Raw genomic sequence first — 19,827 nt, forward strand, 5'->3', positions numbered from 1 at the left:
GAATTGGAAAACCCTCAAGTAGGGGTTCAACGAATTCAAGTTCAATATAGGCCTTACCAAACTGTCCGGTTTTCGTACCACAAACAGGTTTGAGTAATAACCCTTGGTTTTTGGGTAAGGTGGAACTGGAACAATGACATATGTTCGTACCAATTTTTGAATGGCTTCCTGTAGGATAGCACTTTCTGTCAGCGAAGCTGGTAAGCCTGGTTTGAAGAATCTGTGAGGTGGGAGTTCCTGAAACTCCAGTCTGTACCCCTGGGTATCAATATCCGTCACCCAGGGATTAGGCATGATGACGCCCAGACGTGATCTCCAGGCTGAGAGGTCCACCATCATGCTGAATATTTAGAGGAAGCAGAACCTGGTTTCTGTTCCTGGGAACCTGTTGGTGCACGTTTTTTGGATCTTCCCCGACCTCCTCTAAAGAAGGTTGGAGGGGGTTTGGATTTTTTTTTATTTTGCGGTCCAAAAGGACTGCAGTGTAGATTAAGGATAAGACTTCCTAGCTGGGGCTGCTGCGGAGGGAAGAAATGTCGACTTACTCGCAGTCGCCGTGGAAATCCACGCATCCAATGCGTCCCCAAATAGTGGCTGACCTGTGAATGGCAGGTTCTCCACACTTTTCTTGGATTCTGAATCCGCAGTCCATTGGCGTATCCAGAGTCCTCTGCGTGCTGAGACAGCCATGGAAGTAGCAGGCCAATGTCCTTCATGGCCTCCACCATGAAACCTGCAGAATCCTGTATGTGACGTAAAAACAAGTCAATGTCACTCCTATCCATAGTATATAAGTCCTCTAGTAAGGTGCCTGACCACTTTACTATGGCTTTAGAGATCCACGCACAACCAATAGTGGGCCTTAAAGCCATGCCTGTAGCAGTGTATAGTGATTTGAGCGTAGTCTCAATCTTGCAGTCAGCCGGCTCCTTTATGGCGGTTGAACCAGGAACAGGTAAAACCATCTTTTTAGACAGCCTAGATACAGAAGCGTATCAGAGTCGGTATCAGTGTCAGCTTGCATTATCTGGGCAAGTGTACATTTTTTTGGGTATATAGGTGTGGTTTTAGATGAAGTAGTGGGAGCTGAATACTTCAAACCCACTTCAGATTGTCTCAAAACACTGCGTCTCTTTCTCAGTATGTGACATCCTTGTTGAAATCTGGGATATCATTCCCCTTAAAGAATCCACCCATGGGGGTTCGGATTCAGAAGGCTGAGACAGCACATTGCAGTCCTGAGTACATGGAATAGACTCCTCAGGAGAAGATACACACTGCAGCACAGGACTCAGAGTCCTTAGACATGGTAATGTGGATATACACACACACACACAGGAAAATGTCAGACACAGTTTCCCCCAGAGTACCTTCAGAGAGTCACAGTGTATAACGAGCCAGCCACACAGCGCCCCTGTAGGCAGTTATTATGATAAAAGCCCGGCTCTGACTAACCTTAATAGGGAGGGCAGCACTCCCTGTCAATGTCCTAGTTCCTAAGATCTGCAGGGAGAAAATGGCACTGGTGAGTGCTGGATCCGCTCTGAGAGGAAGCCCCGCCCCTTGTAATGGTGCGTGGCTTCCAGCACTAATTGTTTATACTGGCCTGAGGATTTTAGTGATAACAGGGGGATTAGCCCCTGTTATCTGCGTGACCAGTGTAGGGTTTATCCGCGCTGGCTCAGGACGCCCCTCAAAGCGCCTACACTGTGTGTTGCTGAGCCTTCCTGGAGCGCAGCCTGTCAGAGCTGCGCTCCCACCCTTGTGCCGCCATACCCACTGGTGACCCGCTAACCGGGCCGCCGGCGCTATACTCACCACTTTTCTTTCTTCTGCCTTTATTAGGTAGTGGCGGCCGTGCTGCGGAAGTGAGCAGTCACCTCATGGGCTTGCGATCAGCACCCTCAGGAGCTCGGTGCCCTGTCAGTGGAGTAGAGAACCATTAACTCTTCAAGATGTTGGTTCCTTCCCCCCTCCCTAAGTACCACGAAGCAGGGAGACTGTTGCCAGCAGCCTTCCTGTAACCTAACTATCTCTAGAAAATAAAAAACTAAGAAAACTCCTAGGAGCTTCCCTAGCTGTGACCGGCTCCTCCGGGCACATTTTCTAAACTGAGTCTGGTAGGAGGGGCATAGAGGGAGGAGCCAGCCCACACTATTAAACTCTTAAAGTGCTAGTGGCTCCCAAAGGACCAGTCTATACCCCATGGTACTAAACGGACCCCAGCATCCTCTAGGACGTAAGAGAATGTAGATTATAACCTAGCAGATGATGATAATAATTACAGGGTATCATATGGTGTATTGCATGTAAAGTACCTTGTTCCACACCTACTCTGCTGTAGCAATATACCTTATATAAGGGTGAGTAACACTTGTACAGGCTTACCAGCGTATGAGCACACACATAACGGAATGCTACCAATGCTTCCAGGAGTAACGTTAGGAGACATTTCTCTGATCCATCAGCTCATATGACTGATGTTATTGTTCATCTAGAATCTCCAATTCATACGATATGTTCCCCATCCATTGTTTTACATTGGTGCTGACATAGGACTTGGCGAGTGAATACATCTCCATTTATACTTCATGGTTAGTTACCAGTACAAGAGAGAGATACATCTAAGTCTTATTATAATATTACATTTGTTATTGTGATGTTCTCAGGAGGGTGGACCTAATGATAGTCTGAGACACAATATTATAAAGCCTTCATTAAAAGTTATGTTTTAATATACACACACAATTGTCCCAGAGAGTCGTTTTCTCCTATTGTTTACAAGATTAATATTGTTACAGAAAATTTCACATTTCCATAATGTATTTTATTTCCAGCAGATGGACACACAAGCAGGAATATCTCAGAAGGACATCTAATGTTATCCCCGGATTGTGACATAAAAGATAATGACAGTAGACAGGATTCTCCAGGAGCTAATCCCATTACCCCAATTATACATCTAGCTCTATCAGCTGATCCCTCTGATCCTGGGAAATGTTCTCCTGATCACTCTGATATTGGTGCATCTGTTACAGCTCTGACAGTAGATACAGTGTTTCCCTGTTCTATAGATACCAAATGTTTTACACAGAACACAAAGCCTATTAACCCACACACAGGTAAGGTAGGTGAAAGGCCACTGATATGTTCTGAGTGTGGGAAATGTTTTACACTGAAATCATATCTTGTTACACATCAGCGAAGTCACACAGGTGAGAAGCCATTTCCATGTTCTGAGTGTGGGAAATGTTTTACACTGAAATCACATCTTGTACATAACAGAAGACACACAGGTGAGAAACTATTTTCTTGCTCTGAGTGTGGGAAATGTTTTACACTGAAATCACATCTTGTTGTACATAACAGAAGTCACACAGGTGAGAAACCATTTTATTGCTCTGAGTGTGGGAAATGTTTTACACAGAACTCACAACTTGTTACACATCAGCGAAGTCACACAGGTGAGAGGTCATTTCCATGTTCTGAGTGTGAGAAATGTTTTACACAGAAATCACAACTTGTTACACATCAGCGAAGTCACACAGGTGAGAGGCCATTTCCATGTTCTGAGTGTGGGAAATGTTTTACACGGAAATCAAATCTGGTTAAACATCAGCAAAGTCACACAGGTGAGAAGCCATTTCCATGTTCTGAGTGTGGGAAATGTTTTACACTGAAATTAAATCTTGTTACACATCAGAAAAGTCACACAGGTGAGAGGCCATTTCCATGTTCTGAGTGTGGGAAATGTTTTACATGGAAATCACAACTTGTTCCACATCAGCGAAGTCACACAGGTGAGAAGCCATTTTCTTGCTCTGAGTGTGGGAAATGTTTTACACACAAATCACATCTTGTTATACATCAGCGAAGTCACACAGGTGAGAGGCCATTTCCATGTTCTGAGTGTGGGAAATGTTTTGCAAACAAATCAGCTCTTGTTATACACCAGAGAAGTCACACAGGTGAGAAGTGGTTTTCTTGCTCTGAGTGCAGGAAATGTTTTACACAGAAATCAGATCTTCTTAGACATCAGCAAAGTCACACAGGTGAGAGGCCATTTCCATGTTCTGAGTGTGGAAAATGTTTTTCACACAAATCAGATCTTGTTAAACATAACAGAAGTCACACAGGTGAGAAGCCATTTACATGTTCTGAGTGTGGGAAATGTTTTACACGGAAATCACAACTTGTTACACATCAGTGAAGTCATACAGGTGAGAGGCCATTTCCATGTTCTGAGTGTGGGAAATGTTTTACACGGAAATCACAACTTGTTACACATCAGCGAAGTCACACAGGTGAGAGGCCATTTCCATGTTTTGAGTGTGGGAAATGTTATACGCAAAAATCAAATCTTGTTAGACATCAGCAAAGTCACACAGGTGAGAGGTCATTTTCATACTCTGAGAAATAAATCAGCTCTTGTTGCACACAGTAGACATCACTCAGATGAGGAACCATTTTAATCTTCTGAAGTATACTCATTGCCATGCGTTGTTCTTCAAGTTTCTTATCCTTTCTCCTATGTTTTTGCAATATACATGTTACCGCAGGGTGAAATAATCAGATGTCGTGTCCTCATCTACCACTGCTATGTAGATGACCTGTCTTTTGTTCCGGGTACTGAGAACCCAGTACCAATCCTAAATGGTTGTCTAGCTGAGCTCCAGGTGTGGGTGATGCTAGTTGGCTGTGACTCAGTCCTGGTGAAACAGGCCATTATGGTAGAAGCTCACCAACAAAGGGCAGGGCTACAGCTCAGCTTTGCAAACCAACCGGGCTTGGGGGTTCAGAGTTACAGAATGCTGATCATTTGCGGAATCTTGGTGTCCTGGATGGTGGAGTGACACTTAGACATCAGTATCTGCCACAATTAGATCCTCATCTGAGGAACATAGCCAGACTCCAGCACGTAATTCTCTCAGAAGATCTACCTACACTCATACATGTACTTGTATCATCACGCATAGACTACTGCAATGTCCGCTACCTGGGTCTCCCAGCAAAAGAATTGCACCGCTTGTAGCTTGTACAGAATGCAGCAGCCAGGCTGTTACCTAACCAGCCCGTTCCTGCCACATAACACCCATTCTCTGCTCCCTTCACCGGCTGCCTGTAATATGGTGACTATTACATAATCTTACTGACTCAGCCCACCATGACCAGGGTCCATGGTACCAGAAGCAGCTTCTGCCTCCTTACTGCCCTGCTTTCTAACTTCCACCTGCAGATGAAGGACTGTTACCAGCAGTACTAAGAATCCTCAAGCAGTGCTGAGATGTCAGAGGGGGAGACAGGGTGGTGGCACTAGTGCTCTAGTGGGGGCTGCCGGAGGCAGTGTCTGTGAGAATCTTGTCCTCAAGCAGCACTGAGTTGTCAGAGGGGAGACAAGGTGGTGGCAGTAGTGGGGGAGACAGGGTGGTGGGGTGGTGACAGTTGGGGGGAGATGGGGCAGTAGTGGGGGGAGATGGGGTGGTGACAGTAGTGTGGGGAGACAAGGCGGGTGGCAGTAATGGGGGAAGACAGTGCAGTGACAGTAGTTGGAGACGTGGCAGTATTGTAGACAGAACGGTGGCAGTAGTGGGGGGAGACAAGGCGGTTGGCAGTTGTGGGGGTAGACGGGCAGTGGCAGTAGTAGTAGCGGTGGCAGTAGTGGGGGGGGAGACGTGGCAGTACTGGGGGAAAACAGGGTGGTGGACGGAAAAAGGGCGGGTGGCAGTAGTGGGGGGAGACAGGGTGGTGGCAGTAGTAGGGGGGAGACCAGCTGTGTGGCAGTAGAGTGGGGAGACAGGGTGGATGGCCACAGTGCAGTACCAGGGGATACTGGAAGCAGTAAAGGTGTATGGGTCCCGCACAGAATCAGTTTACTATTAGACTTAATGATGATTATGCTTCCTTATTTCTAATGAATCCCTTGTATGTGTTACGGTTATTTGCTGTGTCAGCCTTTATGTGTGTTCTGTGTAATAATCCTGAAAGTAGTGCTGCTACCGATCTCATCATTTGTAGTAACTTGGAAAAGATGAGATATGAGGTGCACTCTGGAAGCTTATAGGGGGTTAATCAGAGATGATCGCAGATGTGACATCACGCAGCCCCTGGAAAATGGTCCCGGCCCGCCCGCATTCACCCCTCAGGGATGCAACCGCAATGTGTGTGTCTGCGCGGCCGCTGCGCATGTGCATTTTGTCACCACCAGCAAACTGCTGCGGACTGCTATTGCGGCTGGGTCTGAATGACCCCCATAGGGTTTTGGTTCTCCTGATATGTATCTGTTTTACTTACCTGCAATACTATAATGTAACTTGAATTGTTTCTGTGCTTTAAGGATATTTTATCCATGTTGTGCAGAGTAAAGTATTTTTTAAGTTTAAAATATAGAGAAAAATCTGTGTATTAAAGATATGAAATAAAGTTGTTTAAAAACAAAAGATTTCCGTTGAGTCTTTTTATGTGTCTGTGTATTATCTTATTTCCAGATAATTGTCGCTATGGTGACAGAAACAATTTCCTGTTACTGTGTCACTTGTGTTGTTACTTTTGTGTCCAGCGGGTGGGCTCGGAAATGTTATCCTTTTCCTCACAGTTGCTGGAGAAAATGAAGGAGGAGCTGGTGACGTGTCACGTTCCGCTTGAGTTGACCATTTTCTCACCAGCAGGTCTTTCCACTGACAATGCTAAATTCCTTAGTCGTATAAACAACCCTTTATGAAGTCTAAGAACACTGTACGCTGCTTACTTAAGAAGTACCGTAAAGGTACGCTATTTGCGTAACGATCGCTCAGCAGTAAGCGAGACGCTCAAGCGTCACGTTCGCTCACGGCCCAGTGATCACAGGACACGTTATTGGTTATGACTAGAGTAATGATTCGCTATGGCGTAGCGGACGCTCGAGACCACGAGGAGATCACCAGCGGCGCAGACGCTCACAATGCTATACCTTTATGTCTGAACCTTATACCTATGAAATACACAGAATACCTTAATGTGAATACAGGGTGTAAGTGCAACCTTGTGTAACCTGACTAACTACAAAGCTGCTTGAGCGTCACCGACGCTCAAGTGAACACTTAACACTATAAGCAATACACAGATACTGGTTTAGGGTCCAAAGCCTATTAACTGTATTATATCTAATATACTTGTAAAAGGGGATAACAGTACAAATGATACACTGCAATATAACAAAGACTTCCTAACCAAAATACAATACTATCTAATACAATTACAATACTAGTCTAGGGGAGATATGATAGAAAAGAGCAAGGAGAGGGAGAGAGAAATGGAGAGAGATGAGAGAAATTGGCTCACAGTAAGACAATGATTACGGAGAGAAAACTTACGCACAAAGGGTAACGATCGCATGCGCCTCGATATCCAGCTCCCGGTTATCAGCAGAAAACCGTTGATGAGAGTGAAGTTGGATATGGTCGGCCTGCCTATTTATGCCCCACACACAATGCAATCTCATAGTCCCTACAATCCCATTGTCCATTGGATGAAGGAATTCGGCCCTGTATCACAACAAAAGGTCATAGGTTGATTCATACAGGTGGGCTGTGACGATTTCCAACAGCTCAGGTGGGTGGGAAACTGGGTTTCCCGCCGCATACCTGAGTATGGGTAAATAATAGAAATGGACATAAACTTCTTATGTCCATAACAATTCGCACGAGCGATTAATACGTTCCAAACCAACACCGGAATATTGCTAATTAAATACTCTTCCGATGGGTACCAAACACTGCTGTATGATTCTTGTTAGACCCTTCGTACAACACAAAGAGGGATTCCTTTAAACCAGGACCTTCTATATTAACCAAACTTTCAGAAACTATCAAAGGGATCATGATCTATAAACTACATTAATTGTGAAAATATGTAACGAATGAGTCGCCCGCTACGACTACATAAACTCTACCGTAAATACGCATACCGCGCCTGCGAGTGCACGCTATTGCGGGTATGCGCCTTCACGGGAGAGCGTACGCATGCGCAGCGCGGACCAGTGTGCGGTGCAAATATGGCAACGTGCATAGAGACATTTTTCTGACTTTGACAGTCCACCCTTTGGCAGTCAATAATAACTGCCACCTTCTAAAACATTTCAAAAGGAGAAAAATGTAAGTCAGGGGTTAATTGATTTCCATGGTGGGGTAAGGAAGAAGAGTGGAGTAGGTGTGAAGAGGGTATGACCTAGTGAGAAAGCAGAAGTATGTGTGTATGAGTCCATGTTTGGAGGGTCATGTATCATCGTGCCGTACGTGTGGTAAATCAAGCTTCGAGGTATTGCGAAGTATACATTTGAATTCCTTCTTATCCCGTACTAAGGGTCTGTGGATGGGCTGTCAAACTCTACCGAGCTCATTTCGGCTGTGGTTGTAACAAAAATGGGGATGCACATTTTAGTTGATGATACATGAATGGGGGAGGTATGTGGTTGCTGATATCTGTGCCTGTATTCCCTATCGACTATGTGTGTCATTACCTGAGGGTTGTAGAGATGAAGATAAAGAACACTTACGAAAAATGCAATGATATTCTATGTCAGGGAAATGTACATCTGTAGTTGAAGTTGTGTTCGGTATCTGTTGAGAGTCGTCTTCTTTGCGCTGTATTGCTCCTTGGGCATGAGCAAATAGCTTTGTCAGTGCCATCAGATTTACAAAAAATGTTGGGCTAGCGTGAGTTTAAAAATACTAGGGAAACTGGGGATCCATGGCAAAGTTCATCAAGTGTCCATATTTAAAGTTGTCAAATCTTCTTCTTTGGTGCTTGTCTGTTGTCTGTATACATCTCGTCTCGTCAGCTTCCTCGTTCATGGGGGTCTTTGTATCTTGGAGAAAAGCAGAAAAACAGGTGAAAGAAACGGACCGTATAATCGCATTTTCATCACATCCTGGTTTCTATCATTGGGTCATAAATCAAATCCAGGTTAATTACAGTTTCCTCACTCCTTAAGCTCATCACTCTTGTACTTTGTTTGCACCTCATTAAAGCCTGCCCGCATCTAAATATCAATCCAATAAATATAACAACACCTAAGATACATAGGAGAAACTTTCCAACATCCATTATGACTCCTTGGGCCCAGTCTCCTAAACCGGAGAACCAATTTTGCGGGTTCAACCATGACACCCAACCAGTCAGCTCATTACCTACAGCAGCAAGGGTGAGATTGTGTTTTCGACGAAATTCCCACTTTAGTTGCAGAATATCGTCCATCTTTTGGTCTATGACCTCTACCGGATCCTCTGTGCTATTTGTGATATACGTGCAACACTTTATGCCGTACTGTGTTGCTAATGTAACACAATATCCGCCTGTTACTGCTGTAAGATAATTAAGAACCATTCTATGCTGAACTAGTTCTGTTTTGTAAGCTTGAAGTTCTCTTCCAGTGTATCTAAACGTGTCATCGTACATTTCGGTGATATTATCTAACAAATTGGCGAGTGCGGAAATGTATCTATAATTCATCACTCCTCGAGCGGTGCGAGTGAAATCTAACGCTACCAGAACCTGAATCCCGGTGGATTCATGGATAAGATCAGAGGCCGGATGCTCTAACCTTTCTGACAGTTGTCTTTTAACTCGGTGCTCGTAATGAGTGTGAGTATAAGGAGCTTGGGCCCCACGGTGTATGTCCTTCATTTTGTCATGTGTAACAGTCATCACTTCAGGCAATACTTTTCCAATATAACACAATCCTTCAGAGTTTGGGGCAAGCCATTTGTACGCCTTTCTCCCGCATATGAAATATGCGTCATCGGGGAGAACATAAGGGACGGAGAAGGACATGACCATATTACAAACCTTCCAGGTGAAATCTCCTGACCCTAATTCTTCCATCTGCTTAATGCACGTATCAGTTTGTACGATATGTGCACAGTATCCTGGTGATACCTCTCCAACTCTAGTAATCCTATTTCCTAAAGTATATCGATACCGGAAAGATTTTCCTCTACTGGCTATGTGGCGTACAAGCTCTGTATCTGTAGGCATTCTATCTGCTCTATGCGAAAATGTCATGGTTTGGTTGCTCCATGACACTTCCCAATTTCCCGGCTTACGGGGGTTGGAGATATTAAAACATAAGAGGGACCTATCCACATGGTATTGGTGGAGCTTCAAACTAGGAGGGCTGGAGATGTTAAACCTCCGATCCACCGGTCTCCCACCACTTAGCTCAAGTACCTCCCCTAACGTTAAAGGAAATGGTACTAGCCCTGATTTGCTGTGACCCTGAGGTACTTGAGAGCATACCCAACAATCTGTTTGGTTTAATACGTTACCCACTAAGGAGTGATAGTCACTCAATGGATGCCGGTCCATATGGATGTTAAAACTGGATTGGCATTTCTTTATGCATCCATCTTCAACCAGATTATCACAGAGCCTACAGATACAGTTTTCTTCAGCTAACAATCCATCACAATTTCTTCTATCGGATCGTTTTCTGATACTCGCCTTTGCTCGTTGGTTTGGTTGATCTTGGAAAACTACGCCTCCATCATCATAATCGGAACCCATTCCAGAACCTCTCTCGACCTCTATGGTACTCTCGCCGGAACAGACTGCTCTGGTCAACATCATGGTTAACATCAAAATCCGGATCACAGTCTCCTGGGGCAAGTCCATCTTTGAGGAGAAAATAGAGAAGAATGAGAAGGGGGAAAAAGAAATTTCAAGGGAGAGGGGATGGGAAGTGGAGAAAAACAACAAAAGGGAGAGGGGAGTCTACAACTGCTTCCGGTCTTCAAGGCTCAGGTGCCGCCTCAGTCCTCCTGGAACAGACACTCCAGTGATACAACCTCTACCGTCTGTTCCTTATCACGGGACTTCTCTGGGTCAGCAACCTTCTTGCAGTGGGATGAATGGACCCAAGTCTCTCTCTCAGCAACCTTCAATGCTGTGGTGCTAGTCAATAAGACCTGGTATGGTCCTTCCCATCTATCAATAAGACAACCTGAGCGTAGAAAATTTCGTATCATTACATAATCCCCAGGTTCAATGTCATGACAATTACTATCTGGTAAATCAGGAATCACCAACTTCAGATTATCATTTTGATTCCTCAACTGCTTACTCATGTTAATCAAGTATTTTACAGTTACTTCATTGTTACATTTCAAATCATCCTGAGGGTTAATCATGACATGCGGTTGTCGACCAAACAGAATTTCAAAAGGGGACAGATTAAGAGGGGACCTGGGAGTGGTTCTGATGCTATACAAAACAATGGGTAAAGCTTCTGGCCACGTCAATCCTGTCTCTGCCATTACTTTACTCAATTTATTTTTAATAGTGCTGTTCACTCTTTCGACCTTCGCACTCGCCTGTGGACGGTACGGAGTGTGCAGCTTGCTATCAATTCCCATCAACTTACACATTCCTTGAAAGACATCACCTGTAAAATGGGTACCCCTATCACTTTCAATGATTCTAGGGATACCATATCTACATACAAATTCCTGCATAATTTTCTTAGCTGTAAACATAGCGGTATTTGTAGTTGCTGGAAATGCTTCAACCCAATTCGAGAAAACATCTATACAGACAAGTACATATTTCAAATTTCGACATGGGGGTAACTGAATGAAGTCAATTTGTATTACCTGGAAAGGGCCGCCGGCAGGTGGGATATGGGATGGTTCTGTAGGTATTGCTTTTCCAATATTCTTTCTCAGACAGGTAAGGCATGACATTGCTCTTTTACTCGCATGAGAGGAGAATCCTGGGGCGCACCAGTATGCTCTTACCAATTTGCACATCCCCTCCTTGCCTAGATGAGTCAGCCCGTGAGCTGCTTCAGCCAGACACGGAAGGTATGCCCTGGGGGCCACTGGTTTACCATGTCCATCCGTCCAGAGCCCTGAGGACTCCTGGCCATATCCCTTTGCCTTCCAGACTGCTCTTTCCTGTGTGGAACACAAATTCTGCATCTCACACAACTTTTGTGTGTTGATGGTATTAAATACCATCAGTTGTGTGGTGTCTGTCTGTATGGGGGTAGCAGCTGCAAGCTTTGCGGCTTCGTCTGCTCAGCTGTTACCAAGGGATACTGGGTCTTGGCTATATGTATGTGCTTTACATTTGATAACAGCCACTCTGTCGGGTTCCTGTATCGCTGTTAGAAGCCTTTTTATATACGCTGCATGCGCTATCGGTGTACCAGCTGCCGTCATGAAATTTCTGAGGCGCCATAAGGCTCCGAAATCATGTACTACCCCGAAGGCGTATCTAGAATCGGTGTAGATATTGGCTGACTTACCCTTAGCCAATTCACATGCTCTGGTTAGGGCGACCAGTTCAGCAACCTGGGCTGAGTGAGGTGGGCCTAGCGGTTCCGCTTCTATGGTGTCTTGGTCATCTACGACTGCGTATCCAGTACACAAGTCTCCCGAGTCTGACTGTCTATGACAACTACCGTCTGTGTAGAACGTGAGTTCTGCATCTTCCAGTGGATTGTCACTGATGTCAGGCCTTGCGGTAAAATTTTGGGTCAAATATTCCATACAATCATGTGTATCTTCCTTTGTATTAAATCCTCCTTCCCCATCACTCTCACCTTCCACCCTTTGTGTCTGACCAGGCACACCTGGGAGAAATGTTGCAGGATTTAATGCGCTGCATCTCCTTATGGTGATGTTTACTGGGGCCATTAATGCCAATTCCCATCTTGTAAACCTTGCTGATGAGACGTGTCTGGTTTGGGCAGAATTCAATAAGGCAGATACCGCATGCGGTGTATGGATTGTGAGGTTGTGGCCTAGCACGACATCTTCGCTTTTTGTCACTAGCAATGCTATCGCCGCAACGCTACGCAAGCATGTGGGGAGGGATCGCGCTACTGTGTCTAGCTGAGCGCTGTAGTATGCGACTGGCCTGCTGGCGTCACCGTGTTTTTGGGTTAGTACACCTGCTGCGCACCCAGCACTTTCTGTTCCGTATAGTTCAAAGGGTTTCCCATAGTCTGGCATACCTAGTGCTGGTGCCTGCGTTAGGCATTGCTTGAGTCTCTCAAATGCCGTTTCGGATTCGTCTGTATGCGAAATCCGATCAGGTTTGTTTGAAGAGACCATTTCCTGCAGAGGTAGCGCCAATATGGAAAACCCTGGGATCCAATTACGGCAATACCCACACATTCCTAAAAACGTCCTGATCTGTTGCTGGGTTTGTGGCAGTGTCATGTCTCTAATGGCTTGGATTCTATCAGCGGTCAGGTGTCTCAGTCCTTGTGTTAGACAGTGTCCCAAATATTTTACCTTAGTTTGGCATAATTGCAACTTGTCTTTGGAAACCTTGTGACCTGTCTCTGAAAGATGAAACAGGAGCTGTTTCGTATCCTTCAGAGAAGCTTCCAGTGAATCTGAACACAGCAGTAAATCATCCACATACTGTATCAATACTGATCCACTCTCTGGTTGGAAAGACTGTAAACAATCATGCAAAGTCTGAGAAAATATACTTGGACTATCTATGAAACCTTGGGGTAACCGAGTCCACGTGTATTGGACTCCTCTGTATGTGAATGCAAACAAATATTGGCTGTCAGGGTGCAGAGGTACCGAAAAGAAAGCGGAGCAGAGGTCAATAACAGTGAAAAATTTGGCAGTGGGAGGAATTTGCATTAGGATGACAGCTGGATTAGGCACTACGGGGAACTGACTCTCAACTATTTTGTTAATCCCCCTTAGATCCTGCACTAGCCTGTAACCCCTCCCCCCACTCTTTTTAACAGGGAAGATGGGACTATTTGCTGTGCTGGACGTTCTTACTAGAATGCCCTGTTGTAGCAAGCGCTCTATTACTGGGAAAACTCCTAATTCCACCTCTGGCTTCAGAGGATACTGTGGGATTTTTGGAGCTATCCTACCATCTTTTACTTGTACAACTACTGGAGCTACGTTTGCCATTAATCCAGTGTCCTGTCCATCTTTTGTCCAAAGTGACTCTGGTATCTGAGATGTCATCTCTTCTACTTGGGATGGATTCCTATTTGTCATAATGGTATGTGACATTAATTTTGATGGGGAGTCTAACATGTCTCGCACTTCCTGAGCGTGATTCTCAGGGATGTCCAAGAATACACCTTCAGGAGTACAATAAATGACGCACCCCATTTTACATAGTAAGTCTCTTCCCAGGAGATTGGTTGGTGCCGATGTAGCCAGCAAAAAGGAATGCTTGGTATGCAAAGGCCCTATTGTAATCTCGGCTGGTTTGCTAACAGGGTAGTGCTGGACTATTCCTGTTACTCCCATGGCTGGAACTGTCCTACCAGTGGTTCTCATGCCCACTGTCGAATTTATCACTGACTTGGCCGCCCCTGTGTCTACAAGAAAGTTTAAAGTTTTACCAGCCACATTGATTGCAATCTCTGGTTCACTTCCAAGACTGGCAATCAGTTTAACTGGCTGCAGATTACAGGTATGGCCACACCCCTATTGGGTATGCTGACCTCCCTGAATCCCGCTGGCAGCAACTACTTGTGAGGGAGTTAGTTGGGAACTATCTGAGGCATGCCAGTCTCTGTTCGGGGGATATCTTTTTGTTTCCCCTGTATGTGGCTCAAAACTCCGCCTCTGTGGACCCTGCTCCCAATGTCGTGTGTTGTGTTGTTGTCTAGGGGGTTGAAAAGATCTTTGTACATTCTTTGTTCTACATTCTCGTGCAAAGTGTCCCGGTCTGTTACAAGAAAAACATGTTATTACACTTGCCTTACCCACAGGATTCGATGGTACATACGCAGGCTGCCTTGTGGTCAGCGCCTGTATACTTACTGACATCAACTTATCACTTTGCGACTCCCTGTGCCTAGTGATGTTTCTGTCGTGATCAACAGCAGCCTCTCTCAATGTGGACACCGACAGACCTCGCCAACATGGTTGTGTGGTCTGGACCCTAGCCTTTAATGTTTCCTTTAAACCATCCATCAGTACGGATACTGCTACTTCTCGGTGGTTTGGGTTGGTCTTAATGTCTTCTATACCAGTGTACTTTGCTATTTCTACTAGTGCCCGGTGAAAATATTCTGCTGCCGTTTCAGACTCCTTTTGTTTAATGGAGAATATCTTGTTCCATTTAACAACGGCTGGGAAATACTCCTTTAACTGTAAGTTTATCATTTTGACGTTATCTTTGTTGTACACGTCTGTAAGCGGTACATCTTGGTCTAATTTACAATCAGCTAAGAATTGAGCTGAGTCGACATTGGAAGGTAAGCAAGCTCTTAGCAATATCTGCCAATCTTTATTATTGGGCTCTAAAGTGTTTCCTAGGTCTGTGATGTATTTTTGGCTGGCAACTAAATCTTTTCTAGGGTCAGGGAATTCAGACACTATGGTCCTTAATTCCATTCGGGAAAATGGGCTGTACATGGCAATGTTCCTTATGGGCGTGGCTCCTGATACATCTGTTTTCCCATTGGGAACTGCTATTACTCTAACAGGAGCAATTCTAACAGCCTCATTCTGCGTAGATTCTACAACTTGTGGTACAATTGTTTCAGTGTAGTGCATGGTGCCGTACTTACCAGTCGATACGACCTCACCTATCCCTCCGCTATGGGCTTTCGCTAATCTCGTGGGTGTTGCTGTGCCTACTGTGGTCTCTGCTATGGTGGCTGCAAGAGAGAGAGCTGAAATTGTTGCCGAATCGTCTTCTTGATCACACTCCTGAGGAAGGTTCAAAACAGGGTACAACTTGCACGGGTTAATAATTGCATGAGTTACTTGGTTAACATCATTTACATTTACAGGGTTACTAAGTGTTTGTGTTTTACAACCCAGTGCGTTTCTCTCCGCAATCAACTTCTCTCCTGCTATATATGGTGGTGGCGGGGCTGTGGCTATCAGTTTCCTTACTGCCCCAGATCCCGCCGCCAGAGCCAAACCTCTCTGTATCTCACCTTCCTGGTGCCATAACTGTAAATAATCATGATGCTGAATTCGTCTCTTTGTTGATTTTACGAGACATATCCTCCTCCTTAAATTTTGTAACACTTCTGGACTGAAGCTACCTATTCTTGGGAATTTGTCCCTGTCTTGTACAGTCATTCTCTCCCATTCATCACATAAAACCTCTGTGTGACTACCGTATTTTTCACACATGATGTATCTTGCCGACCCGACTGGTCGGTTCTCTGAATCAACCCGAACCGAGGTTGATCGCCCCCTACCTGAACAACTGGCCCCCATAATCTGCAGGTGTTGCTTACTACTCCTTTTTGATCTTTAAATCACGGTCTTCAGCGAACCCTTACAGTAAACCAAATTATTCAAAAATAGGCCGGCGGTGGCGGTTTACCGAGTACCCCACTCACTCGCCCACATCGACCAATACGACCTGATCACACCGATATGGTGCTGGCGTACTCGATACAGGGCCCTACCAAAAGAACCTTGGGTTTACTGGAACATATGAGGGTTACCCGCAGGACACTTACTCTTTCCAGTAAAGGTGGGGTTGTTAGATAGTTCCTGAGTGACCAGCGAACTTCCCTTTAAAAATAAAAAATTACACAAATCACGTCAGAATGTACAAATAGCGTTTGTGACCACTTTACTCTAATGGTATTAGGTCAGATTACTAACTATTGCACACAATTACGTGCGGTCCAATCGTTCAGTACATAAGCACTACCTGTTATGTACTGAGAGATTAATGGAATCGATGTTTCCGGCCGCGATTCCTTCAGCAAGAGCTTATGGCCTATATGGGTTCTGCACCAACGCCCCCAGGGGTTGTGCCACTTATACCTTTATAGCGGACCTTTTTGTACCTTACGACCTCCTGGTCTTGTTACCTTATGACCTCCTGGTCTTGTTACCTTATGACCTCCTGGTCTTGTTACCTTGTGGTCCGCTATACTCTAATGCTCAAATATTATTTAACCAAGGATGCCTCCTTAGCCACCGTATATGTCACTTACACGTATGTCCTTTGACGAGTACCCGACTTTCCTTTTGGTTCAACCTCTAAGTTATATAAACTTATGTGATAAAAACACACTCACTCAACACATGTACACTTTGTTTCTATATCTATTTCTGCGCAGAAATTTTTTTCTTCAGGCCAGCAGTGTTACCAATTTGGAGCAGGATCTGTTAAACTAAATTTCAGATTTTCCAAAAATAGATTTGCGTTATTTACCGCGTCGCGTTATCTACCGCTGTGCGTTACTTATCGCCTTTGCGTTAATTCAACTTTTCATGACTTTGAGCTACGTGGGCGTAACCAGACGTTACGTTGCGTAATGTACGCTGCGTGCGTCTGCCTTTGGATTGCGTACGCTAGTCTATGTTATAGACACGTGTACGCAATACAAAGATCCACCGTAACACAATTTCTACTTTTATCAATGTAGATGATCCCTGATCCTCTACCGCACACCACACTGACTGCCTTGTCTCCCAGACAAGCCGTGTGTTGGTCTATACTTTAACTATTACCTTTACTATGAAATAACGGCAAATCTCTTTTAGCACTTTCTATCAACTATAAAAATTGGCAAACAGGAATAGTGATATACGAAATTTGAAAAAGAAATGCAGATATATGTATGCGTGCGTGTATACGCAAGACAGAAGAGAAATAAACAGTTTTAAAAGACACAAGCGTTTTGTTCTTACTTCCGGTTCCCGGATTCCTTCAGCACTCTTTATCTAAGCGAAGCAGACGCTTATCCCGTCAGCACCGTGAGACAATCTCCCACCCTTTGCTGAGGGATAATGTCTGCTGATCTACCTAGTGCAGATATGAGAAGGATAGGACGAGTCCCCAATTGACAATGCTAAATTCCTTAGTCGTATAAACAACCCTTTATGAAGTCTAAGAACACTGTACGCTGCTTACTTAAGAAGTACCGTAAAGGTACGCTATTTGCGTAACGATCGCTCAGCAGTAAGCGAGACGCTCAAGCGTCACGTTCGCTCACGGCCCAGTGATCACAGGACACGTTATTGGTTATGACTAGAGTAATGATTCGCTATGGCGTAGCGGACGCTCGAGACCACGAGGAGATCACCAGCGGCGCAGACGCTCACAATGCTATACCTTTATGTCTGAACCTTATACCTATGAAATACACAGAATACCTTAATGTGAATACAGGGTGTAAGTGCAACCTTGTGTAACCTGACTAACTACAAAGCTGCTTGAGCGTCACCGACGCTCAAGTGAACACTTAACACTATAAGCAATACACAGATACTGGTTTAGGGTCCAAAGCCTATTAACTGTATTATATCTAATATACTTGTAAAAGGGGATAACAGTACAAATGATACACTGCAATATAACAAAGACTTCCTAACCAAAATACAATACTATCTAATACAATTACAATACTAGTCTAGGGGAGATATGATAGAAAAGAGCAAGGAGAGGGAGAGAGAAATGGAGAGAGATGAGAGAAATTGGCTCACAGTAAGACAATGATTACGGAGAGAAAACTTACGCACAAAGGGTAACGATCGCATGCGCCTCGATATCCAGCTCCCGGTTATCAGCAGAAAACCGTTGATGAGAGTGAAGTTGGATATGGTCGGCCTGCCTATTTATGCCCCACACACAATGCAATCTCATAGTCCCTACAATCCCATTGTCCATTGGATGAAGGAATTCGGCCCTGTATCACAACAAAAGGTCATAGGTTGATTCATACAGGTGGGCTGTGACGATTTCCAACAGCTCAGGTGGGTGGGAAACTGGGTTTCCCGCCGCATACCTGAGTATGGGTAAATAATAGAAATGGACATAAACTTCTTATGTCCATAACAATTCGCACGAGCGATTAATACGCTCCAAACCAACACCGGAATATTGCTAATTAAATACTCTTCCGATGGGTACCAAACACTGCTGTATGATTCTTGTTAGACCCTTCCTACAATACAAAGAGGGATTCCTTTAAACCAGGACCTTCTATATTAACCAAACTTTCAGAAACTATCAAAGGGATCATGATCTATAAACTACATTAATTGTGAAAATATGTAACGAATGAGTCGCCCGCTACGACTACATAAACTCTACCGTAAATACGCATACCGCGCCTGCGAGTGCACGCTATTGCGGGTATGCGCCTTCACGGGAGAGCGTACGCATGCGCAGCGCGGACCAGTGTGCGGTGCAAATATGGCAACGTGCATAGAGACATTTTTCTGACTTTGACACCACCTCTGCAGACTTGTGTCCGGAAAGAGAGATACAATGTAGGCTTTACACCTAGGACCGAGCACGGTGGCCAAAATGTAGTGCTCTGATTTCTACAGATTGACCACCCTTGAATCCTGGCAAAGCGAATGAAGGGCTCCATCCACAAGTATTTCCAGGGAAGACGTTAAGTCCGAGGGACTATGCACAGGCCCAAATTATAATTGTTTTATGATCCTTCTATGTATGAACCAACCGATAGAGAGAATAATGCGAAAGTGTTAATACCAAAGATTAGCTAATCTGGTTGGAGGTGCGCCATTAAGCAAATTGCAATGACTGGTTAGGGAGTTTAGAAGAAACAGTTAGTGGGTTTATATCTAAAGAAGCCTTAATGTGTGGCGCACTCTTTTTTCTTTGTTTCATGAATAAATGAAAACATAACTTATTATTTTTATTTAAGATAGATTTGTCAATAGGCATGACATAAGGCAATTGATTGTCAGCCTGGAGAGACAAAAAATTAATGAAAGATATAAAATCATTTATATACCAGCACTACCTATGTATGGATATATATGGGTAGAGCAATAATTGATATAAGCAAGTGAAATATAAAAGGGATTTAAACACAGGTTTTATTTATCAAATGTATGAGAT

General features: G+C 44.5%; 1 protein-coding gene across 1 annotated transcript in view; it reads left to right on the top strand.

The window, feature by feature from the left end:
- The window catches only part of LOC134984926 (uncharacterized), a 171,983-nt gene extending 166,573 nt beyond the window's left edge, over nt 1-5,410 (top strand). The window contains 1 exon segment of the mRNA XM_063950387.1: nt 2,838-5,410. Coding sequence (XP_063806457.1) covers nt 2,838-4,420 — 1,583 coding nt within the window. The 3' untranslated portion in view covers nt 4,421-5,410.
- The last annotated feature ends 14,417 nt before the right edge of the window (nt 5,411-19,827 follow it).

The sequence above is a fragment of the Pseudophryne corroboree genome (genome assembly GCF_028390025.1).
Source record: "Pseudophryne corroboree isolate aPseCor3 chromosome 3 unlocalized genomic scaffold, aPseCor3.hap2 SUPER_3_unloc_97, whole genome shotgun sequence".
In the NCBI taxonomy this organism is placed as follows: Eukaryota; Metazoa; Chordata; class Amphibia; order Anura; family Myobatrachidae; genus Pseudophryne; species Pseudophryne corroboree.